Source organism: Gobio gobio, assembly GCF_949357685.1.
Source record: "Gobio gobio genome assembly, chromosome: 3".
In the NCBI taxonomy this organism is placed as follows: Eukaryota; Metazoa; Chordata; class Actinopteri; order Cypriniformes; family Gobionidae; genus Gobio; species Gobio gobio.
In genome coordinates, this window is record NC_137099.1 from 55,382,175 (window position 1) to 55,408,438 (window position 26,264).

Sequence of the window (26,264 nt, forward strand, 5' to 3'; positions counted from 1 at the left end):
AAATCAGAAACACCCAAAACACACTAATATGTGACAGTGTGTGCGATGCGGTGGTTTGCGTGAAACCAACATGAAACCAGACTTCATTCGCCCCAATGGAAAGCATATTTACACTGTCTGAATCGTTCCCTACCCCCTATATAGTGCACTATGTGCCATTCACCATGTAGAAAATAGTAAATGTGTGAACCAGTGACTGATTTCAGCTGCAGCTTCAGCATCTGTTTATAATGCAGGGGGCGGGCCTTCAGATTCTAGAGAGCATTTGATTGGACAGAAAATCTGATGAGGCTGAAGTGCAGAGTGATGTCATAAAAATCACTCTCATGATGCGTTCACACCAAACGCGAATAGAGCGCCAACATCGCGTCTACCACGTCTAGTTTGATGCGTGAACATTTTGAATCCATTCGCTTGGACGCGCATAGAAATCGAGCGTTTGAAGAGAAATAGATGCATGTTCAAGGCGCTCCAGGAGAAATATCTGTCATAAAAGTGTCATAAAACACCACTCTGCCTCTTTTCATTTTCATTAAAAATATATATTAAACATTAATAGCCACACACATGTGGTCCAGGCAACTCCTACATTATCTTCACTGCATGTATATTTAAATATCCTAAAAAAATAGTTATGAAACTTCTCTTTGCACTCAGTCAAAACAATTTGGCAGACAACAAATGATAGATTCATGACACCAAAGATCGGCCGTTAGATCTACACAAGACGAACCACTACAGGACATCAGAGCCAGCGGCAGATGTCAGAAGGACTGGCCGATGAAAGGCTGCTCTCGCCGGGGTTAATGCGCGCTGAGCGCCGCTGATCGCCTGGATCTCACAACTCCAAAAACACAAGATTATTTTTTTAAAGAGGCGCTCTCTTTATAAATAAACCACAGATTTGAGCTTTAAACAACTACATTCTCACCTGAAAAAGTCTTAAAACTACATTTTGTAACACAATAGTAGTATTTTTAAATTATGCAGGGTTTCTCATCACGTCACTTTACCACGTGACAGCAGAAAGATTGGTTAACGCGGCGCGAATTGACGCCAAAGTTCAGATTTTTCAACTCGACTTTCAAAGCGAATTCGCTTCAAACGCGTGAATGCACATAAAGCACCACTTGTGCATAACGCACAAGATGCTCAATTCGCGTCATTCGCGCGAACAAGGTGGAATCGCGTCCATGTCGCCGCGCGACACACGTCTATCGCACCGCGGGACATCCAGATGTGCGTCAACGCCCCTTTCCATTGACTTAACATTGAAATCACTCGCGCCAGACGCTCTATTCGCGTTTGGTGTGAACGCAGCATCAAGTGAGAGACTGTAAGTTATGAAGGCTTATATCTTCTAAATGTGAATGTTGTCATTGTTTTGGAGCACATTAGCTAATAGCTTACAGTAAGGCTATCAAAAATGGGGCTTTATGGCACTAAAAGTGGTTCTTTGGCTCGTAATCATAAGGGAACCACTTTAATTGCTGTATAACACCAAATCTTGATGCTTCAGCGGTTTTTCAGCGGTTCTTTAGGATGACTGAGGTGCTGTATAGCACCGCTACCATATACAGAACCTGTTAAGATATGGTGCTATATAGCACCAAAAGAGGTTTCCCTATGATTACGACCAAGAACCAATTTTAGTGCCATAAAGCCCCATTTATTTTTAGAGTGTACTAAAAGCCCCAAAAATTCAATTTTGATTAATAATCTTGTATTTCAAACAGGATTTATTGGAGAATGAGTTTCACAAGAGATATTTATAACAAAGAATAGATCATTTCTTGATTTAATTTATTGCATTTATATTTTTATAATACATTAATGTACATTCAATAATGAAAATAAAACTTGTCATCTAAAATTAGTGGGATTGACTGTTAGCTCTAATGAACTTTTGTGTCAATTTTGATATTTGCTTCATCTTTTAAAAGTTTGATACTACTGATTTCTGTCATTTTGATGCTTATTTGTTTGGTTGTTTTTCCCACCAAATAGGATGTTGCTTCCTGAAGGATGATGTCATTAAGGAAATGGCTTTTGGCAGTTGAGAAAGACTATCAGGATGGAAAGTGATATTGAGGAGATTTAGAAGAAAATGTTTTGTTTGAAATATTTATTTAGAGAAAGAAAAAAATGGATAAACATCTGGAATTATTTATAAATTTACTTTTTATGATTGATGATTCAACACTTGAAACACTGAAACCGGGGAAAAAAAAGAAAGCTAGTATGATATCCATCTTGAAGTGTTATCCAATAATCAAACAAATACACTAGCATTAAAATATTTGGGGTCAGTAAGATTTTTAGTTTTGGTAAGAGTCTCTTCTGCTCACCAAGGCTGCATTTATTTGATTTAAAATACTGTAAAAACTGTCATATTTTGAAATGTTATTATAATTTAAAATAACTGTTTTCTATGTGATTTCTAAAATGTAAAAGTGATCAAAGCTTAATTTTCAGCATCATTACTCCAGTCCTCAGTGTCACATGATCCTTCAGAAATCATTCTGATATGATGATTTGATGATCAAGACACATTTATGATTATTGTGCATATTGCATAATAAGAATATCACCGTAACAATTTAATAATCAGAATATTGAATTCCATGCCATCCCTGAATAGATTGTGTGTGTGTGTGTGTGTGTGTTTGTTGAACAGGAGAAGAATTCAGACATATTCAACCTCTTAATCTTCTGGAAAATCCCTCTCTATAAATGTGTGTGTGTGCTGAAGAGGAGGTCAGTAAGTGAGGTTTGACGTCACGGCCCTGCCTCTTCATCTTTGTCGGTTATGTGTTATTGAAGTATGTGTGTGTGCACATTGATTTCTAGCCAAAATCGAACCGATCAGCTATTTATCCTGTCTGCTTTTGCATCGCATTCCTATCGAACGTCCAGTTAGTGTAAAAATATGAGTGTGTCTGAGTCTGCCCTGCATGACGGCGCATTACGGACCAAATTGGCCACTTTGGGACACGTCTAAATGACTCCCTCCGCCCCGCATTCACCACACACACTAAATAAATGCTGCTTTTTGAAGCGGGGCCATTAGTCCTGAGGACTGACCATTACCCACACTGCAGCAGTGAGTTTTCAGTGCTCCCCCGCGTCACTCCGCTGATTTATTACCGCCAGTGATATTGACCTTGTGGTTGTATGGGTTTAGTTTTGTGCTGGTTACTTGCTTTATCTCGACTCTAACTGAACTTTTAGACATGGAGGGTGAGGTAAGTGTGTTATTGCAGTACTTTTTTAATGAGTTAGCATGGCTTGTTAACATTAGTTATATTCAAACATGGCCCTCTTGGTGCTGTTTAGTGGCCAGGAGTCGTCTACAGGACAAAATGCGGAGACCTTTGAGTCTTTACATCCTGCTGATCCTTTTAATTCATCTCACCCTGTTGAACTGATGAATGCTGCAAACCTGTAAAAGACTCTTAGATCACTTGAGGAGGTGTGTGTGTGTGTGTGTGTGTGTGTGAGAGAGAGAGAGGAAAAACACTTGACTAATGACTCTTCTTGTGTTGTGTAGCTTGCTTTAAAGGAATAGTTCATCCAAAACTAAAAGACTTTATACGATATGACTTTCTTTTGAAAATGCTTCAAAAATGACACCGCAAAAGATAAAAATGTCTTCTTACCTATGTTTCAAAATTCTGAAGAAAAGTCATAATTATGACTAAATTGGTTTGATTTGAATTATGAGATAAAAAGACACTGCATAAGTCAATTTTGTCAAAATAATTATGACAATTGAAAGCTTTATGACATAATTATAGCTTTTTATGCCTGTAATTAAGGCATAATTATTACCTTTTATCTCATAATTATTACCTTTTATCTCATAAACAATTATGACTGGCCAAAACGGTATTTAAAAATGACAAATGACACTGGTATGACTTTCTTTGGTATGAAGCATCTTTACAAGCTTAAACGATGACACTGTAAAAGATAAACAATTATGACTTTTTTTATCTCATAATTGCAACTTATGACAACTATTATGAGTCAAATTGTGAAGAACAGTCATAATTATGACAAAACACATGACAAATGTCAAAATGGGTTTGATTTAAATTATGAGATTATGACATTTTGACTTATGTAATGTCATTATTATGACAATTGAAAATTGTATGGCATAATTATAACTTTTTATGCCTGTAATTGAGATTAATACATCATTTTTAGCTTTTATCTCACAATTTCAACTTTTATGACAAGCCAAAACAGTAATAGTCATAATTATGAGAAAAAATTATTTAAAAAAAAGATTAAATAAGTAAAAAATTGTCATAATTGTACATAAATAAAAATGTACAATAATAAAAATTATTTAAAATTGTATGGCATAATTATAACTTTTATGCCTGTGATTGATAAGTGTAAATTAAGCTTTTTAGCTTAAACTTTTTAGATTGAAACAATTATGACAGGTCAAAACAGTATTGACATATCATATTTATGACAACAAACTCAAGAATTAATTCGAAATGTCACATTTCTTTTATCAAATTATGCTTTTTTGTCATAATTGTGACAAAATGAGTCATTTGATACTTTTATCATAATTATGACTTAGTATCTCAGAAGTTTCACCTATATCATAATTATATATATTTTTTTTATGAGACATAAATGGCCTGTGCTGTATAATCGCTTTTTCTGAGAAACACATCTTTAAGGCGAGACACTACAGGTGAATAGGGATTTTTTTTAAATTATAAGATATCACTGTGAAACTTCTCCATTTTATTACTGGCATAAACATAAGAAAAAAATGTATTACACGTTTTGTGTAAATTAATGTTTTAATATGCAAATGAGGCCTTATACACTTAAATATACGCTCATTTGCATACTTTTCCAAAAACAAAATCTGGAAATTGGAAAGGACCATGTTTAAAATTCTTGGTTCTATTTGTTGACATGTTAGATGAGAGGGCTTTTACAGAAGGGATTCTGGATATCTTATTTTGTGCTTTATTAAATTAGAGAATACTGACAATAGCCTTAAAAAATCAATTTTCGCCATGTTTTTTGGAGTTAAAGGACCTATAACTCAGGATAGGAATGATATATCAACAAATCCCTCTGTAAAAGCCTTCAGAATATAGTTCAGTATAAGATTGCAAAAGTTGGTGCTTGTAGGTGCTACTGAAGTGGATAAATCTGACTCTGAGTGTGAGAAACTCATTTTGAGAAAACGGCCTTTAAAGTTTTATACTGTATAACTGCATACATTTCTATAAAACCTCCAACCTACAAACAAAATATATATTCAGTTAATTAATATCAGTAGTGTATAATATTTAAAACACGTGGAAATTGATAAATTAAAAAAATATTAATAGCAATAGCTATTAGAGAACTACCTTAAGAGAACTACCTTAACAAACACCAGTCACAAAAACTGCAGATGAACTGTCCCTGTTTGTTGAATTGGTCCATCTATAACTATTTGAATCTAATTCTGACGGGGTTTCGTCGTCTAATCTGTTGTTGTTTACTTTCTTTTTACTAGCTCTTGCTACTTGGTCTTTTCTGTGGCCGTTTATGAGCCGATTTCAACGTTGTCTGCACTTTCTCTGAGGTGGAGAATACACAACAATCGGCAGCGCGTGAGAAATTCACATCGACCAATCAGATGTGATTTTTGGCTGCAAACTTTCGCGGTTGGTCAGTTCTACAAAGGAAATGTCCATATTTGGATTAGACAGTGCTGTGTGTGAGACTGCGAGCTTTATAATGATACCAAGCATGACATATTTCTGTGAATGGAGACGGCACGAGAGATCGCGCTAGAATAACGTTTGATGATTTCGGGTAGAAATCTAAAGGCGCACGGTGACAAAATATAATGAAATAACCACCTAAATGTGTAGCCTAATGTTGACGTTTTTTTTATTTTGACATGAAAGCTTACATGTTAAGGGAGCAAACTGGCCCAAAATCTCAAAATTGACCACTCCATGAAAAAACGATGTTTTCACCTGCCGTGTCTCGCCAATGAACCCATTTTTTCATCCCCTATCCCGAAGATTTCTATTATGTTTCATGTTTTGTGTTTAAAAAGTGTTGCACCATGTTTGCCGTCATTGACGCACCACTTCAGACATGCAGAATGGAAAATACTTTTTGAAAGCTGCAGTAGAGGAGAAGATTTTCAGTGAATAACCTAAAATGGGGCCTGTTCTTGACAAAAAGCTGTTGTGTGGCTTTAGAACATTTGAAATATAGTCAATTTAGACAATACAGGGAGTGCAGAATTATTAGGCACGTTGATTTTCTGATCATATTTTTTTTCCAGGCACATTTGACCAATTCCAAACCACAGTAATCCTAATAACTACTATTGATTTAGTATTTAATAATGTATAAGTGATATATAATTGTTCATGAAGGCTGGAAATGAAAATCACCTTATATTCAGGTGTGCAGAATTATTAGGCATGTTTTCTTTTACAGATAAATTGAGCCAAAAAAGAGATTTAACTCAGACTGAAAAGTCAAAAAGTATTAAATGCCCATGAGAAGGATGCAATACTAATGCAATACTAGACATTGCAGTTAAGGCGTGACCATTGGACAGTGAAATGCTCGTTGGGTCAGCAGGATCAGACAAAAACATGTGGCGGAGAAAAGACACCTGTTAACCGCAAAAGAATGAAGAATTAAGGTGAAGAATTAAGGGTGAAACCATCAGGAACCCTTTAGTCTCCAGCGCCACCATTTTCCAAAGCTGCAACCTACCTGGAGTCTCCAGAAGTGCAAGGTGTCAGGATCTCAGAGACTTCAGTTAGGAAAAGAATCCTAAAAAATGACCCCCACTAGATAAGAATCACAAGCTGAAGTGTTGTAAAATACATGAAGAAGGTTTTTTATAGGCTTTATGGACAGATAGGTTGAGAGTGACTCTTGAAGGACCAGCACCACATCCTCTAGTACCACTGTTTGAAGAATTCATCTTCCAGAATCTGGCAGTACGTTTTGGGAGTTCATTTTAGTCCATCCTGAAGTCCGTTTTGCAGAGATGGACTAAAAATGAACTCCCAACACTTCAGCTTGTGATTCTTATCTAGTGGGGGTCATTTTTTAGGATTCTTTTCCTAACTGAAGTCTCTGAGAATTCTTCACCTTAATTCTTAATTCTTTTGCGGTTAACAGGTGTCTTTTCTTCACCACCTGTTTTTGTCTGATCCTGCTGACCCAACGAGCATTTCACTGTCCAATGGTCATGCCTTAACTGCAATGTCTAGTTTTGCATTAGTATTGCATCCTTCTCATGGGCATTTAATACTTTTTGACTTTTCAGTCTGAGTTAAATCTCTTTTTTGGCTCAATTTATCTGTAAAAGAAAACATGCCTAATAATTCTGCACACCTGAATATAAGGTGATTTTCATTTCCAGCCTTCATGAACAATTATATATCACTTATACATTATTAAATACTAAATCAATAGTAGTTATTAGGATTACTGTGGTTTGGAATTGATCAAATGTGCCTGGAAAAAAAATATGATCCGAAAATCAACGTGCCTAATAATTCTGCACTCCCTGTAATTTGATGTCCTTTTTGGAGCTTCAAAAACATGGTCATTGTAAACTCATCTCCTTTCTTTTTTTGGTGTGACATGAGTTTGAGTAAATGATGACAGAATATACATTTGTCGGTGAATCATCCCTTTAACGGGATGCATTTCCTCAGCTCATTTGCAGAACCGGAGGCACTTAGACTCGGTGTGATCTGTGGCTCAGATAGCGGCGTCTGCTCAGCCAATAAGCAGATGTGAAACAGATAGACTGTGGCCGCATCGATCCGCTACTGACTTGAATAATAGCCGCGGCTGCTTTTTACCCTGTCCGAGTTTTCCGGGTGTGTGATTGAGTTTACAATCACCCCTTGCTATCTGTCCCGCCCACCATCTCAGGGGGCCACTGTCCAGAGACGCCCCAGAACGACATGTGTAAACTGGGAGTTTTCCACTCTGAGATCAGTGAACTATGAAAAGTGCATGAGGGATCGGCCGTGGGAAGACGACCGGCTTCTTACGCGTCACATAAACAGAGATCTTTGGATGTGGTGCGGGTTTCATCTCAACATGAGGTCTGAAATGCCCCGCTAAATCAGCTCTCGCTCTGTTAAAAGAAAAGCTTCCAAATACAATCGTAAGCATGTGTGTGTGTGTGTGTGTGTGTGTGTGTGTGTGTGTATGTGTGTGTGTGTGTGTGTGTGTGTGTGGTGCCTTCTTAAGGGTTCCATTTATGGATTTAGTTCTACTGAATTTAGTTTTCAATAATTTATTTTAATCAGATTTTGTGAACGAAACAGCTCATCATTCGATTTTCTTTTTTTTTAATTGAACCCAATAAACATGAACGTATTATGCATTAATTGAAGACATTTCTCCTTATATAGAACCTCTTTGGAATAAAGTCTTCTCAAGAGCCCTAGGGTTCTTGCTGTTGTTGTGATTTCAGATTTAGGAATGACTAATCAATTAGTAAGTTGGGCTACTTCTGATATTTGTAGTGTCTTGACATGTTGTGCTTCAAATATATCCCATTTTGCATCCCTTAATTTTTGACTTACTATTTGACTAGTTGTTCAGGCATTCAACTGACAAATCTATTGGAAAAATGTGTAGTTTAGCACAGCAGTTTTTGAACTTTTGGATGCCACAGACCCACAGAAATGATGATTCCCTTTTGAAGGGCCCAAATCCAAAAATATAAGGGCATCTACTGTGAACACCACTGTTCAGAAGTTTGGGGTCAGCAATACATTTTTTGTTTTTTATTTTGCTCTGAACTTTCTATTCATCAAAGAATCCTGAAACAATGTTTCACAATTTCCACAAAAATATGAAGCAGCACAACTGTGAACACAATAATGTGTCTTGCGCATCAAATCATCATATCAGAATGATTTCTGAAGGATCAAATACAACTTTGATCACAGGAATAAATTACATTTTAACATATATTCACATAGAAAACAGTTATTTTAAATTGTAATATTACTGTTTTTATGCTATTTTGATCAAATAAATGCGGCCTTTGTGTGCAAGAGACTTTCTTTCAAAAACTTTTATAAATCTTACCGACCTTTGAACGATATAGTCTATATATTTTCATATGTAAGGGGACATTTATACTTTGGAAAATTAAAAACGATTATCTGGAATAGGGCTGTACATTACTCTGTGCTAAAGGGACAATTGCCCATGATTTACTCACCCTGAAGTCATCATAGGTGTATATGACATTCTTCTTTCAGACAAATACTATCTGAGTTATATTAAAAAAAGTCCTGACTAATCCAAGCTTTATAATGGCAGTGACTGTTGCTCTGTTTTTGAAGTCCATAAAAAATGCATCTGTCCGTCAAATAACTGCTCCACGAGTCTCCCGAGGGTTAATAAAGGCCTTCTGAAGCGAATCGATGCGTTTGTGTAAGAAAAATATCCATATTTAAAACTTTATCAAGTAAAGTTCCAGCCGATCGCCTTCCATGGAAAAGTGTTGAAAGTGCCTTCTCGCAATTCAAGATACGTACACGACGTCTAACGAGCGGACCTGGTAACGTAAGCCCAGGCCCGTCGCGACAAGGCAGGCAAACCAAGCAATTGCTTGGGGCCCCGAGCTGGCCTGGGGCCCCAAGACAACGGCAGGTTAAGAATAAAATGAAACGACAAACTGTGTGAGCGCCCCATTGGTAGTCAATGCAGTAAAGTGCAATGACACTGTTATCGGGATCCCCCTTAAGGGCCCTCTCAGTAGTCGCTGACAGCAGCCAGCCAACCACACGATCTCTGCAGCGGCAAAATACAACATCTCTTCGGTTTTGAAGCGGAATTTTATGCTTCAGGAAGCCAGAAAAGAAAAAAGAGAAAGGAAGAGGAGGATAAGAAAAAACAAGATAGTGGTATGTGATAAATTACACTGGAAAAAATAGCTCTACTTGTCTTGTACAAAAATGGTGTAAGTTTGCAGCAGGTAGGCTAGCAAAAATATGTTTATGTTAGCTATCGTTACCTGCCTGACGGCAAATGCTGCTTGTAACGAACACTTAGTGCAACTTTTTTTTCGACCAGACGGAATGACTTGACATTGCTATAGCTTTTTAATAGGTTTTGATGAAAGTGGCATAGCATGCTATACTAACTATTATTTATGCTATGCATAAATAACCTGGAATAGTTAATATAGCATGCTATATTAACAATTATTATAAACATTATTTAACCAGAAAGGCAGAGGAACATGATTTATTTCATTGCTTTTTCATATCTTAATGTGCTAGTGTCGGGATATACGGTAGTGACAGTTTGCAAATATGACATTATTTTTATAAGTTACCAATGGATCTTGAACAATTACTTTATTCTGTGGCAATTTTTACACGGTTACATTTTGAAGTACAGTACCAGGACAACCCACATGTTTTACTGGTACTGTTTACATGTTTTACTGGTACTGTTTACATGTTTTACTGGTACTGTTTACATGTTTTACTGGTACTGTTTACATGTTTTACTGGTACTGTTTACATGTTTTACTGGTACTGCCCACATGTTTTACTGGTACTGTTTATTAACTATTTAACAAGGTATTATAGCATATGTTGCAACTTTATAATAACCATCCAGATATTTGAGATGTTTATAGATAGTTTACAAACCAGCTAGTAACCCTTAAGTATTCCCAGTGTTAGGAATATCTGGTCCGTCTATCTATGTAAATGTAATGTTTATAGATGTTTAAAAAATGGTTACTTAAAGGTTTACAAAAAATTTTTTTAATGATAAAGTGGTGTTTTTTGCAAATGTTTTCAAATTGTATGCACAGTATATGCAACAACAGTATTTGCACTGTAAACCTTTTTATTTATATAAAGTGTGGATGAACTTAAACTGTATGGCTATGCTGTGGTTCCTTTAGGCTTTGCGTGCGTGCTTTGGGTATTGGGGGGGCCTCCATGTTCATTTTGCTTGGGGCCCCCAAATTTCTTCAAACGGCCCTGCGTAAGCCTTTGATCGGCAGAGGCATTTTCAACACTTTTTCCATAAATTTAATGCCGAAGGCATTCGGCCAAAACTTTACTTTATAAAGTTTTAAATATGGATATTTCTCTTACACAAACGCATCGATTCGCTTCAGGAGGCCTTTTATTAACACCCCAGAGCCACGTGGAGCAGTTATTTGACGGACAGATGCACTTTTTTATGGATTTTTTTTTTCTTTCGATTTTATTCGTCTGAAAGAAGAATATAATATACACCTAGGATGACTTCAGGATGAGTAAATCATTTGATAATTTTAATTTTTGGGTGAACTATCCCTTTAAGATGTGTTTTTTATACAGGTGAAGGTTTTTTCTCCCATTGTTTTAATTTTAGTATAACATTTAGGGCTGGTCCGAATACCATTTTTTTTATCTTCGAAGCTTCAGTAGTAATCAACATCGAATATTCGATGCTTCGGTGGGAAGGGGCTGAACATATTCTTCTCTCTAATAAAAGCATGAATCTGGAGAAGCGGCGCGCCTCACACGGGCAGAGCTTATATGCGCTGAGAACGGGCACTGCACTAGTGACACAAAACACACAGGTCTGTTACGTCCCAGTTTTGATAAATTATAGTAGTAAAAATCATTTTGTTCAGATTAACTACAATTAAAAACTGAACGTGCCGTGTGAGCCGAACGAGAGTCGCCGCAACAGCAGCAGGAGTCAGATTTCATTCATCTCGAGAGTGAGGAGCTGACAGACAAGATGATCGCGGAAGATTCAAAGCGAAATGTAAAAGCGCCCATTTAAGGGAGTTTGTCATTGTACCGTTTTGTAGTTGTGTTTTTCATTAAGAATAATAGGCTAATGAACCAACAATTGAAGCAACCCGCCCCCAAATTGGCAAATGGAAAGTAAACTGTGCACGGCTGCATTCGTTCACACCAGCTCAGAGCACAAGCACTGCAATGTGACGGTGAGAGAACATTTTCTCACTGTCACATCCCTAACGGGTAAAAAGGCTAATACATTTTGATTCTATTATTCTATTTTCCACAATGTCAAACCAACGCGGCTTAACCCAAAATGCAAGCTTAGGCCTGCGCTTCTTCCATATAAGCTCATGCAGTTGTGCGCTCTAGACAGAGAATACTCTGTATATCCAACCCATTCTCACTCCCAAGGCGTCAAAATCCGAAGCATGGTCAAGTGCTTTCAGCGTCACAATAAAGACGCCAAAGTCACCCCTAGGCGTCACTATATTGACGCGCTGAGTGCTCCATTGATTTCAGTTGTTTACCCTATGCGTCAGATCAAGACGCATTTTATTCTTTGCATTTGTAAAAGTATACATGATTTTATTAATAGTTTATTCATATTTAAAGGTTACTTTTATATTTTGGAGCAGCTAACCCAACTCCTACCCTAAACCTACCCACTCCTAAACAATATAGAAACACATAACAGGCAAATAGAAGTACAGTCACATCTATTTATTGCAAAAACTGACTAAAAACAGTATAAAAGTATTAACTCATGTTGCATTCCAAGTCTTCTGAAGTCACACGATGTCTTCATGTAAAGAACAGAGTTGATCTTAATGTTTTAATCGCTGAGATGATGATCCCGCAGCTCCGTTAACGCACTCATTCATATCTCATTCAAATAATACACACTCCTCTTTGGCATGACGCATTCGGTCACAAGACACACGAGAACCAATGACATTTTACAATCAAAGCTGACGTAATGACGCAATTGGTCACGAGACATACTAGAGCCAATGCAATTTCACTATGAAAACTGACGTAACGGGCGGCAATATTTGAAATTTTATGTGTTCGTGATCTTCTGCAGATGGAGACGCCGATCGCTTTTGGGGATTTCCTTCACACAAATCAATCGCTTGGCCTCGGAATATTTGTATTTTTTGAATAAATTGTGCATGCAGTCGACTCTGCCTGTTATATCTGCGTTTTATACCACACAAATGGGTAGGTTTAGGGATGGAATGGGGTTGGGTTACATGTTAAAACGTGTCTAGATAGCGTAAATAAAATGATGCTGGCTGATTAAATTGAGAATCACAGCCCAACATGTCATAATGGCAAAATCATAACCCAATATATGATCATCATGACGATAACTTTCCCATGCCCAACGCGTCTGTTTCTGACGCCAAAGGTTTCTCATTGAAATGAATGGAGCACTCGGCGCGTCAATATAGTGACGCCTAGGGGTGCCTTTAGCGTCTTTATTGTGACGCGGAAAGCACTTGACCATGCGTCGGAATTTGACGCCTTGGGAGTGAGAACGGGTTGGTATATCCTATTCAACTGTCCATCCTATTACAAACTGCTGGGCTATAAAATAATTGTAAAAAAAAAAAGAGTATTGTATTTCGCCAGATTTTATAGTGTAAACAAATGCAAACGTGAATGAGAACTGTTTCAAGGGGGATGCCAGGTGTGCGTAACCCATCAAAAAAAACAAACAAACCTAGTATTCGAAAAATATTCGAATCCCAATATTAAAAATCGAATACCTACCGATCGAACGAATAGCCTATTCGAATATTCTGGTCCAGCCCTAATAACATTATATTACCATGCATTTAAAAAAAAGAAAGAAATTAAACCAATGTATAGTTTACAATTGAGGCTTAAGTTAATGCTATAGACAAGCAATAAAAGGTTTTCAGGAAGAATCTTATTTTCATATAGAAAGTATAGCATGCAGTTGCTTCAAACAATGGTATAAAGCTATTCAAATCATCATTCAATGTAAATTGTGATCATCGTAATTAATAATCACAATTACAATTTCAAAGGAATAATCAACAATTATGATTATTATTATTTATTTTTTAATCTATACAAGGCCATATTTCTACACATTAAATGATTTGCACCCCGGTTTGAAACCCCCTGGTGTAGCACATGGCTTCTCTGATCAGACTCGTTCTCCTCTGAACTCCAGCCATCAGGATGACGAGTCTCATTTTTATCCCCATCTGCCACTGAATAAGTGAATGAGTGCGGCAGGTTCACTGTTGGTTCATTTATCATCCTCGTGCATTCACCCTCTGTTCTTTTTCCTCTTTGCAGGGGACAAGAGATCCCGTGTTCCTCACTGGAGCGAGTTTCCCACCTGACTGGCCCGTCTACAATGAGACACTCATCAAACTCAGCGTCTACGGTGTGAATGACGGCCACCAGCAGACGGTGAGTGAAGAGGCTACTCTCAACATCAATCTGAGCTAGAGACTCTTCACGTCTCGGGTCCTTTCAGCTGTTTTTTTGCAGATCTCACTCTCTGGTCCGTGTGTATTTGTTGTGGCCCTATCATTGCTGATTTGGTTCATGGGCGGCACTAATGGGGGCTTCTGGGACCCGAATGTTGTTTGCTAAACACTGAATGTGTTTTTCTTGTAATCACCAGCTTGGTGATTTCTGTCACAAAATCATTCCGAGCTGCAGCTTTAGTCTATAAATCAGACGTTGTCTTGCGAGCCACATGTTTGATTATTTTGCATAAAGTCTGGCACATTGACGTTTTATTCTGCCACAAATTGACAGCTCATTTAATTTCTGTCACAGCGGTCTATTCTGCAGACAGCACCGAAGAAATTAGATATTATTTCACAGACAAAATCTGAAAACAAAGCAGGATTTACACTACAGATGTAGAAATGTGCCAACTTTAAGACATGAGTCTGGGTTCTTTTCAAAGATCTTTTATTGAGACATGATGAGCCTCACAAACTTTCCAGAAACTGGTTTTATCCCTCATTAGTTGACGTACTGACTTCAAATAAAGTCAAATCATCTTTATTTATACAGTGCTTTTATACAACACAGATTGTTTTAAATATGAGTAATCTGATATATGGGCCATTCTACAGAATTGGTGCAAGCTGCTGTCCCACAACTAAAAAACACATTAACAATGATTAGTATTCAAATCTTAGATGTTAACTCTGATCCTTATATTATCTATTTAATCCCACAATAATATTTCAAATATCTGCAAGCTTAATATATAGAAAATCATAATTTATTGGTTACTTTCAATTGGGAGGTGGCTGTCCTGTACCATAACCACTAAATTTCATATTATGAAAATGATATTGAAATAATTTTAGATTTTTTTTCCCATTGTTGTTTAAAAAAAATAAAAAAAATAAAAAAATATATATACTTACTATTTTTTTATTGCAATACTCTTTCTTTATTTTACTTAAAAGAATTGAAAAACCTTACTAAAACTTAAAACTTTACTTAAAAAACCCTTGTACACATTCCTAGTGTATTGGATAATATAAAATAAATATATATATAGATTTACACTGGCAGCTCAGAGCTGTACAGCAGCATTTAAGTATGAAATTGAATGAATAAATGTAAAAATAAAACACTACATAGACTTCACTATAAAATATACATTGATTCTTAGCTTCTGTATTAGTTTTTCAGTCAAGAGCAGTGAGTGATTTTCTCAGTCTTTTGTTGTTGTATTAACATTAAAGGGATATTTCACTCAAAACTGAAAATTATGTAATCGAGAAATGAATACAGGTTTGAAACAATATTAGAGTGAGTAAATAATGACATAATTTTATAGGTGAACTGTCCCTTTAAGGACCGCGTGTTCACGGGCTGCGCTGCTGTCAGACCTCTACACATCTAATATACAGACACGATTGCGATTTTACTTTCACTTTAGACATAACCGACTGTGTTTATGTTAACCTTGTGTGTATTTGACAGTATTAACGCAGTAGACGACTACTTAGTTCAGTATTCACGTGTTTGACAGGCGTTTAGTGCGCGCGCTCTGAAAAGCGCATGTTAAAACCGTGCACGCGAATGAAACCGGCAAGGCTGTAAAACGCATGCAAATAATGAACTTTCGTAATTGTGAATAACTATAGTGTTCCGTGAGTATAACTCCACCACTAACCTGTGATGTGAATGTATGTCGCGTTGTTCAGTATTGGGATGGAGTCAAATGATAGAATTTGTAGAAAAATAATTAATTAAATGCGAAGCCGAAAAAAACGCAATTCACAAGCGCGTATTGAACCGTGAAGGCCGTACCGAACGGTTCAATATTATATTGAGAATTGTGGCATCCCTAATATATATATATATATATGTGTATATGTTATACTGATATACTGTATATTGTTAGCTTTTGTGATAAATGTAATGCCATTAATCACATAGAGTTTATCACGGCAGGCCTTCAGCTTCTTCGAACAGAGCACCTGGCCAGTGCTGGTTGTGTACAGTATGTCATGTTTATTTGCCCCCTGAGAGAGTCAGGACCCTCATTACATTTATTTTCCCACAGCAGACACAGGGCTGGTGTGGCCTAGTGGTTAAAGATCAAGGCTGTTAAGCGAGGTTGTGGCAGGGGCGTAAATCACGGGGGGGACATGACCCCCCCCAATCTGAGGGCTGTCCCCCCCTAAAAACCATGCTGAGTATTGTAAATAATATAATGATATATACTTAAAATAAATGTGTAAGTAGTAAAACAATACAAAAGCAAACGGGACAAAAAATGCGTTTAAGTTTAGAAACATTTTGAGTCCCCCCTCCCCCTTGCCCCACAGTGGTTTGATCCACCGCGCACCTCAACTAACGTTACCCATTGAACGTAAAAAAAACTACCACCACAAGTTTGGGGAGAGAACAAAGCTCTTCAGACAGCAGTTGTGAAACTCCAGTAAGCTGTCAATGCTATTTTATTCACTTTAAACATCAGATGAAGTGACTCTTTTCTCTTTAATACAGATTAGACAAAACACTGTTAGCGTCACTTGCCCACCGCGGCACCGCCCCGGGCCACCGTTGTTTTCATTTTTATAGTAATAAAATAATTTTGTTTAGTTAGAGAACAGACACAACAATTAAAAACTGAACGTGTCTGCGCAATACAGCACGAGCCGAACGAGAGTCAGATTTCATTCATCATTAGAGCAAACAGCTGACAGACAAGATGATCGCGGAAGTTTTGGTTTCAAAGCGAAATGTAAAAGTGCCTATTTAAGGGAGTGTGTCATTGTACTGTTTTCTTGCTGTGTTTTTCATTAAGAATAATAGGCTAATGAACCCATAATTCAAGCAACCCACCCTCGAATTGGCGCTAATTCTAAATCTAAAGTAAATGCGCACGGCGCTCTGTCAGATCTTTGTTGGGTTTTGCTCAATATGATAATAAGTGGCAGATCAGAGAGCTTGCTGCAGTTGAATATCTAAAGATCTGAATATCATAGTATAAAATACTATGTGGAGGATGCAAGATAATTTTAAATAATATGACTGTGTGGTGAACCTACTCATATTTAAACAACTATTGCTTTGTGTTGTTGGTCAGATAAAATGACAGAGAAAAGAAAAACGGACATTAGATAATTATTCAGTGCACCAAAACGGCAAATAAGCACACATTTTTTTTTTTTTTTGTGGTACACATATCCTTACAAGTACGATTTTGGCTATATTATTTGTGTCCCCTTCAAAAATTGCTCTTGAGAAATTTCATGTTTATCGTCCCCCCCTACTGTTAGATAAAATTTACGCCCCTGGGTTGTGGGTTTAAATCCTGAAGAGGAATGCTGAGCTGCCATCATTGTGTCCTTGAGCAAGACTCTTCAACCCTAGATTCCTCCAGCCTGTTTGATTCATTTCCAGGAAACAATTCAAACTGTTCGTTTCAGTGAATCAGTTCTAATCCACTTCATACTGCCACACTTCAGGAAGCAGGACATTAGCAGAAGATGCTTAATGAGAGAGCGAGAAGGGGAGTTTTTGAAATTCTGAGCAGATCCTTCGGGTTTCATTTGAGCATCATTTCCTCGCTCGCCTGTAGCTTTACACTTTAGTATTCCTGTTTGAGTCCTGCCTCACCTGCATGAATAAGAGAGCAGGACGAGCGATGGGCAGACGGAGACACTTCCTGATTGCTCTCGCTGGATTTGATCTTGCTGGAGGGCATGAAGTCAGAACGGACAGGTGGACTACATGGCATCTCACATATAAAGATAAAAATAATACCAGGGTTATTTTTGTTATGCTCTACCTTACGAATATGAATTGCAAGCTTCGGCACTTCGACTTTAATTACTGTATAACTTGATTATTTACATAATGGCAAGAAGATTAACAGGATAGTTAGTCATGTCATGTCAATAATGAGGCACTGATCCAGTTTTTTTAATGGCCGATTCCGATTGTTGATCTTTTGCAAACAATGGACTGATTGCCACTTTTTTTTTTTCTTGACGCAAATTGTTTATTTGCTCTATTACAGGCCAAACTGGCCTTAAACAAAAACTATCTGTAGCCATTTGACATTAGAGGCAATCACTGCATTTAAACCCTCTGGGCCTCTTCGTAAAAAAGATTTTGTGTTTATGTTTTGAAACGTTACATTTTTTTGCTTCATCGGAATGGGATGACACTTGGTGACTTTTATGTAAACACACAAAAAATAATGAACATGATTCAGATATGTTCGACATGGGACAGGATGGGGGCGTCCCCAAACTATTCCCACAAAGCTGGGAGCATGAAATTGTCCAAAATGTTCCAGAGAACATGTCTCCACTGCTCTAGAGTCCAGTGGCGGCGTGCTTTACCCCACTGCACCCCACGCTTTGCATTGCACTTGGTCATGTAAGGCTTGGATGAGCTGCTCGGCCATGGAAACCCTTTCCATGAAGCTCTACACACTGTTCTTGAGCTAATCTGAAGGCCACATGAAGTTTGGAGGTCTGTAGCTGTTGACTCTGCAGAAAGTTGGTGACTTCTGCGCACTGTGACCCTCAGCATGCGCTGACCCCCCTCTGTGATTTTACGTGGCCTACCACTTCGTGGCTGAGTTGCTGTTGTTCTCAATTGCTTCCACTTTGTTATAATACCACTAACAGTCGAGCGTGGAATATTTAGTAGTGAGGAAATTTCATGAATGGACTTATTGCACATGTGACAGCCGATCACGGTACAGCTTGAGTTCACTGAGCTCCTGAGAGCGACCCATTCTCTCACTAATGTTTGTAGAAGTGTCTGCATGCCTAGTGCTTCATTTTATACACCTGTGGCTATGGAAGGGACTGGAACACCTGAATGCAGTGATTTGGAGAGGCGTCAATACTTTTGGCAATATAGTGTATATGACCTAGACTATAACACAGAGCACGTTTTTGCAAACGTGTGAAATGAAATCGATAATTCAGCCACAATGCAAAATTTTAACCAAAAACAGCCTTTTTGTTTGGTCTGACTTTAGCTTTGTGAAATTATGCTTCATAAAACATACCTGCACGTAACAAAAACAGCATGCAAATTTACTCTCTGTCAGTAGGGCGCATATGGAACAACAGCGATATAGTGTTTCTCTACTAAAAACACTACTTTAAAAAAATGTGTTTTAGGAAATGCCATCGCAACATTTCTGAAGACAGTCAGTTCCCTTCAGAGAGTCATATCAACCCCTATCCCCAATTCAATATTTATATTTTTCTTCCAATATTTCAAGCATCTTGAACAGTAAGCAACACCGAGGAAACGGCAACATCCAGTCAAACTTACACTTTATTTTAAGGTATTGTAGTTACACGTTACTTCATTTACTTACTATAGTAATAACAGTAAATTATGCATAATTACCCTAACGTAACTCTAAAGTAAGTACATTTAGTTAATTAATATTACTCAGTACTTGTTTAAGGAAGTACAATGTAACATCATCTTAAAATAGTGATACCAACTATTGCATATTTCATGTTTTACATCCAAAATGAAGCTTAATCTTTTGTCTAGTGTAATATGAATGACCCACAGAACCACCAATATTCTCAAGAGGTTGAATTTCCAGAAATATGCTTTGTTTATGCACTATATATAAAAGCAAACTTCTGAACCCGCAGCGGGGGTTTTGTAGTCATATGGGCTCTGTTACTGTCACATTCAACTCTGCGGTCTGAGTTTACTCAAGAGACGGCTGTCTATATATAGTGGCTTATCTGAAGATCAAATGTTTCCAGTCGGACATGTTTGCTTTTGCTTCATAACGGAGATGGATAGTGATGCCGATCTCCATGTTTTTAAACTCACAGCTTTCGCTTACGAATGCAGTACATGCCTCCTTATCACTCTGCATGAGGAAACGTAGGTTTTTTTTTATATTCCAGTGGCTTTTCTGTTTTAATATTTTAATATTATGTGCACTTTCGGTCTTGTGGACTTACATTGGCCGCTGTGTGCGCGTGTCCGTTAAGTCCACGAGACCGCAGGGTGTCCCATTTGTCATTTAGGTCTCAGAAGGGTGCTCGCGAGAGCCCCCTTTGAGGTCGATATGCGCCCTCGATGCGCACTTCTGCCGAGTCCGCACTGATGTGGGTTACGTTATGGCATTACGTCGTGAAAATGAAGACTCAGAGGAAGACCGTGAGGGTTTAGGGTGCCATTTGGGACAGGGCCTATAAACAAGGCTTAAAGAAGGCTTTAAAGGGTAACTAAACCCTAAACCAACTTTTTTTAGTTAATGATCTGTAATACTGGGGCTTTATTAATGCTGTTCATTGATTCGAGTAAATGTTTTGACATTTAAGTATAAAGTGTTTTAATTCTATAAAATATGGTGGAAAACCGCCAAAGTGCTGCCCTCTTAAGGTTGAACGGTGGCTACTGCAGTTGAATTTTCCTATTGGACGTTGTGGTACATCGTGACGTAGGATGGTACCTCCAACGGCTCACTATCCGCGCCCCTAGCGCGAGCTCACCACGCCCTCAGAAATGTTTCCCCCAATCACATGATGAGAACGGCTTCACTCCAGTATGAACTCTCATGTTACATGAAGTAAACATTATGAATGAAACTCAATTGACACTTGCTTTAACATTGTAATGAAGAAAATGCGGTTAAATAATGCAGTTGTCAGTACACGTCAGGCTTTTCTTGTGATATTATTGCCGCCCGTCATGTGTACAGATAAATTTCATACATGAGACGCACTTTCAAACCCTGACACGCAAGTGGTTGCCGCGGTAACGGACAACAATACCGTAACGTGCTGGCGTATATAGTCCAGTGTTTCCCCTATACATTTTTCCTGCAGCGGTGCTGTTACGTGCCGGAGGTTGTTACCAAGTCGTGCGTGGGGGGGTCTGGGGGCATGCACCTCTGGAATAATTTTTTTTTAAAGGTCCCGTTCTTCGTGTTTTTTTGAAGCTTTGATTGTGTTTACAGTGTGCAATATAACATGTGTTCATGTTTCGCGTGTAAAAAAACATAGTATTTTTCACACAATTTACTTATCTGTATACCGCTGTTTCCACTGTCCTAAAAACGGCTGGTGATTTCCTTGTTCTATAAAGTCCCTCCTTCAGAATCACGTAACGAGTTCTGATTGTGCAAGCGGTTCCTGTGCTGTGATTCGACCACAGCTTAGCGCACGTGAAAGCGGTTCCTGTGTTGTAATTTGACAGCAGCTTAGCGCACGTTGGAAAGGTCACGCCTCTTAACGGAGAGATGTATGCGTTCAATAATCTCTACAGCGTCCCTGGGAAAGCCAAACAAAGGTGATTTGACTCCTGGATGAAAATAACAGCGTCTCGATGACATGGCGATAAACACACTCAACGCAACAGTTCCTTTTCTCCACGCGACCGTCCGCTTCTCCACGTGGGACAGCAACAAGACCGCGCCCCCTTTTTCGCGTTTCTTTGTGGGCGGAGGTTAGTCTGTTCTACTGCTCTACTTACGTAATTAAAGAAGGAAGTACCAGGATGTAGTCCAAGCCAGCCGTTCGCTGTAGGCTTTGAAAGGGAACTTCTGTTAAATAAAATATCTCGCTTGGCATTGAACTTTGAGCTTTATAATTTTACAGGTATTATTTATGCTCTAACAGCAACATTACACACTAACTAAAGTTTGAACAATGGGATCACGAAGAAGGGGACCTTTAAATAACATCTTAAACCATGACTTCTGGCAAGTTTTGTGGATAGAAATGGACATTTTGAACATTAAAATCCAAATTAAACTTTGTATTAGTTTAAAAGGTGACTAGCTTACATAGCCAATTTTACTTCACTAACCTCCAGGGATGTGCAGAAGTTCCTAAGGGGCAGGGGCTCAAATGTAAAAGATAAAAAAAAGTTTTGTGTGTGTGTAAAGTTTGGATACTATTTTATGTTTTTGCTAAAAGTCTCTTATGCTTATCAAGCCAGCATTTATTTAATCAAAAATACAGAAAAAAAACATTAACCTAAAATATTGTGAAATATTCAGGGGCGTAGCTAAGGGGTGGCCATGGGTGACCCCTCTGGCCACCCCTGATGTGCAAGCTGAAAAGCACTTTTCACAATGACAAAGAGGTGACTTTTACTTCGCCGCTCTGACACAAACAGTCTGCGCTATTCTGAACAGCTCGATGATTAATGATTTTATTGGTCATGTCAATCACAGTACTGACCAAACACTGATCCCTAAACCTACCCGTCACTGTAACCTTAACCAATGAAATAAGCTGCAGGGCGGGGTTTCTGGTGAAGCGGTTTGGCTCTGGTTTGTGGACAGACCTCCAGTAGAAGCGAGCGGTAATATTTCAAGTTCAGCACGAGTGAGCAACCAAAGAAGATACGGTGATGATCAGGTTAGGAAAGACAATGTTATTTACCTTTTTTTTTTATTTATTTTTTTTATTTACCTAAGTTTTTCCTGCCTTTTTGGGAAAGTTTGTTAAAGTTGAGGTAATGCGAATGTTTCCTTAGCAAAAAACAAATGTATGCATCGCCGACACTTTCCCGCCGGAACACGCCCCCTTAGCCGGGACTGAGTGGCAGAAGATCTGCTGTATGATTGGATTTTAATAGGGGAAACACAAGTAAAAAAAAAAAAAAAAAACGGTTATCAGTTTAACCTAAAGGTTTGGACTTGATATAGTGTTCCTTACAACTTACCAAATATCCAGAGATCCATGGATATTGAAATGCACACAGGAATCATGTTTTCCTGACGTTTATATTAGCCTGATTTCGATACAGAATATTTTCAAGAATAGAAAACAAAAGTATTATTCAAATTCTGAATATGTCATAGGCCTGTTAATAATCTTTTTATCGCCTAGACAGCATGCGAAGAGCGCTCCCTTTTATAATCACTAAAAGCTGTCACTCATTCAATGAACGTGATCTCACAAAGTTCTTAATCAGTGAAGCTGAAATATGTCTACACTTAGAGAGTATTAGCGCATGTGCACTCGGCACTGGACAAAAACTCCAGCGGTGTGTGGATTCTAACTTCAACACCTCTGATTGGCCATTGCAAGGCTATAGTTTCTTCTTTTTTTTACAAACTTCTATGTTGTTTCAATTTGTAACTTTTCTATTTTTGTAGTGTTACTTGATATCTCTTTTCTTAGGGCAAATGTTTGGTTAGCAAAGGACAATAAGATAACACGTTTGAGGATACAGACAAAGCAGGGAAAGACTGTCTACACTTTGTTCATGTGTGAAATTATTTTTTTTGTCTTTTTTCCCCTAAAATTATCAGCATACATATTTTCCTTATTTTGTATGACATTGTAAATAAATTGACAATTTTAAATTATTTTTGTTTGTTTGTGATCTATAATTTCTGTAGAATTTGCTTTGGTACAGCAAGTCACAGTCAGTAAAAAGAATTTGGCCACCCCAATAAAATCACTCGGTCTTACCTGGCCACCCCTGAAAAAACGTTCTGGCTACGCCCCTGGAAATATTATTACACAATGTTCTTTGTAACTTTTTATTAATCAAAGAATAAAAAAAAGAAAAGAGCATCACATAACATACAAGAGCTGCAAGTAATTTTCTCTTTGCCTTTTGTTGTTTGATTCACATTAATGGCTCAATCGTCAGCAGGTTTATTAGATGCTGCCCCTTTAAGACCAAAATGGAGATCTAATCATATCATTCTCCCATTGATTTCTCCCAACTATTTACGGCCATTTAAGATAAATTTGTGTTTAAGTGAATACTGTCCATGCCGGTCATTTTGAGATATAGGCTATTTGTTGTGTATTTGATGGTTTAGTCGCGCAAGTCAGTCCGTTTCGCAGCGTGCGCGCGCACACATACACACACACACACACACACACACACACACACACACACACACACACACATATATCCCCGCCTTGAACTTGGAAACGGCGTCTATTGCGCGGATTATTGTGCTTTTAATTTGATCAAACACGTCCTGCAATTTAGCCATAGTGGAGAGAGCATTTGACACCAATCACAGATTGTGCTGAATCTGACGTTTAATGCATGTTTGGGGAGAAATGACAGCGCGCGCTGTGAAGGGAAGGAAGTTGCGCTAGACGGAACGCGGGTATAGTTTATAATAGTTTTACCTCGGATCTTCTTTTCATAATCCTTGGGGAAAATAAAAATAAAGCGAAAATAAGATTAATATCACAACCCTAAAGTGTAAGCAGACTACATTTTTGTTTAGTTCTCTGGCAATCGTCAATCTCTCTCTCTTTTACAGTGTGTAAGTGAATGTCGTGATATTACTGATCATATGAAGATTTTGCAGCGGCGCTGAAAATAGGGGAAACACTGTAGTCTAACTTATTTGAGGAAATCTGTTTATAATAGGCTTTTAGGTATGAACTTATTGGTCCTGCGCTGCTTATTGATTCAGTTCATTTGAATGAAAATCGTATGTATGTCAGTGTAAGGATTTGACTGTTCATAGATTAGGCCATTCTCTTGCACTGCTGCTTCGCTAGCATCGTCGGCATTGGGAGTTAACGCAGTTTGAGCAGCGGCTCGCATTGATAAGGCTCTGGGTCTGTGTCTACAGACAATTCACCCTCCTCCACTTCAGGTGAAGATAGGAGAAATGACCGCTCTGTTGCAAAGCTACTGGCGTCACTCCAGTCATTCTCCATCTCTGCGACTCGCGGGTCAGACAGCTGTCAATCAACCCGTCCCTGCAGGTCTCAGGTGCACGCCCTCCACTCAGCCCCGCCCTCGGTTCATCCCCTCTGTCTCCACTGGGCTCCGCCCACTTTTCCAGCATTTTTTAAAAATTGCCAGTGGGTGGAGTTAAGCTCTGAGCAGGGGTTTAGTTACCCTTTAAAGTGTCTGAGAAAGACAGAAATGGCCGTTTGCAGACACTGTTCTGCTGAATTGTCTAAGCAGCCTCAAATGCAAGCAAGAGCACCCTCAGCTGATACTGTAATAATATATTGGCAAATGCTCCAGTCAGGCCCAGATTAAGAACATGTAGGGCCCTTGGTGACACAACTTTTTCTACCACAGAAATAATTGTTTAGTATTTTTAAAAAACTAAATCTTCAAAGCACAGAGATACAGTGAGTATATACTGTCTGAATTTTCCATTTTAATATTAAGTAGGCCTATATATAAATATTCCAGGCTGCAACACATTAATAGCATAAATGCATTAACTCCAGATATGAGGTCAAAGCAAACAGGCTTCCAGAAACAACAACAACAACTGTTGAGCATGCAACTGCCTTAAGGAGTTTTAAAACCTGTGAGGTCCCAAATCTGAGGTACTTTGGGGTGTCTGGGGGACATGGTCCCCCAAGAAAATTGTGCATTTTAAGATGTTTGAAGGCCAAATAAAATAATAGATAGCTTTAAAAACCTTGTTAGTGGGCAGTAGATTATCTATCATACCTGCTCTCTCCTCATTTCATCACTCTCTCATTCTCATTTCCATCACTCTTTCACTCTTTCTTTTTATCTCAGTTTCCTTCTCTTGCCCTGTCTCTTCCCCTCCAAAAGCTGAGCTCTGGCTGATAGTCTTTTCATTGTTTAACATTTCTATCCTAAAACAGCTGTCAAATATGAAATGTTTAGTTTAGCTACTTACATCTCACACCGTTTACTGAAGCGTTGGCCATCGTGTAGGCAGCCTATAGTTTACCTCAACACTTCAGTTTACATGGTCGGAGCTTTTCAGTCTGGTTCAGCTAGTTTCACCACAGAGCCTTTACTGTAGGCTACACACAATAGCCGCATTTCCATTACAGATTTGCGCAAAACTTTTACAACATTTTCTAAAAGTTGACAAAAAAATATTGCGAAATGACAGCGTTTCCTTTAACTGATGTTATGCGACGAAAACATTTTTTTTCCTTTCGTGATAAATCATTCCAAAAATCATGCTACGTATGTTGTTAGGTTTATGTGTAT

At 38.1% G+C, this 26,264-nt stretch overlaps 1 protein-coding gene across 2 annotated transcripts in view; it reads left to right on the top strand.

The window, feature by feature from the left end:
- inpp4b (inositol polyphosphate-4-phosphatase type II B) overlaps positions 1 to 26,264 on the top strand; it is a 308,267-nt gene that overhangs the window by 8,063 nt on the left and 273,940 nt on the right. For both annotated transcript variants that reach the window (XM_079812754.1, XM_079812753.1), the window contains exon 2: positions 14,142 to 14,258. In XM_079812754.1, the coding sequence (XP_079668880.1) occupies positions 14,142 to 14,258 (117 nt within the window). The remainder of the gene's footprint in view (positions 1 to 14,141; positions 14,259 to 26,264) is intronic.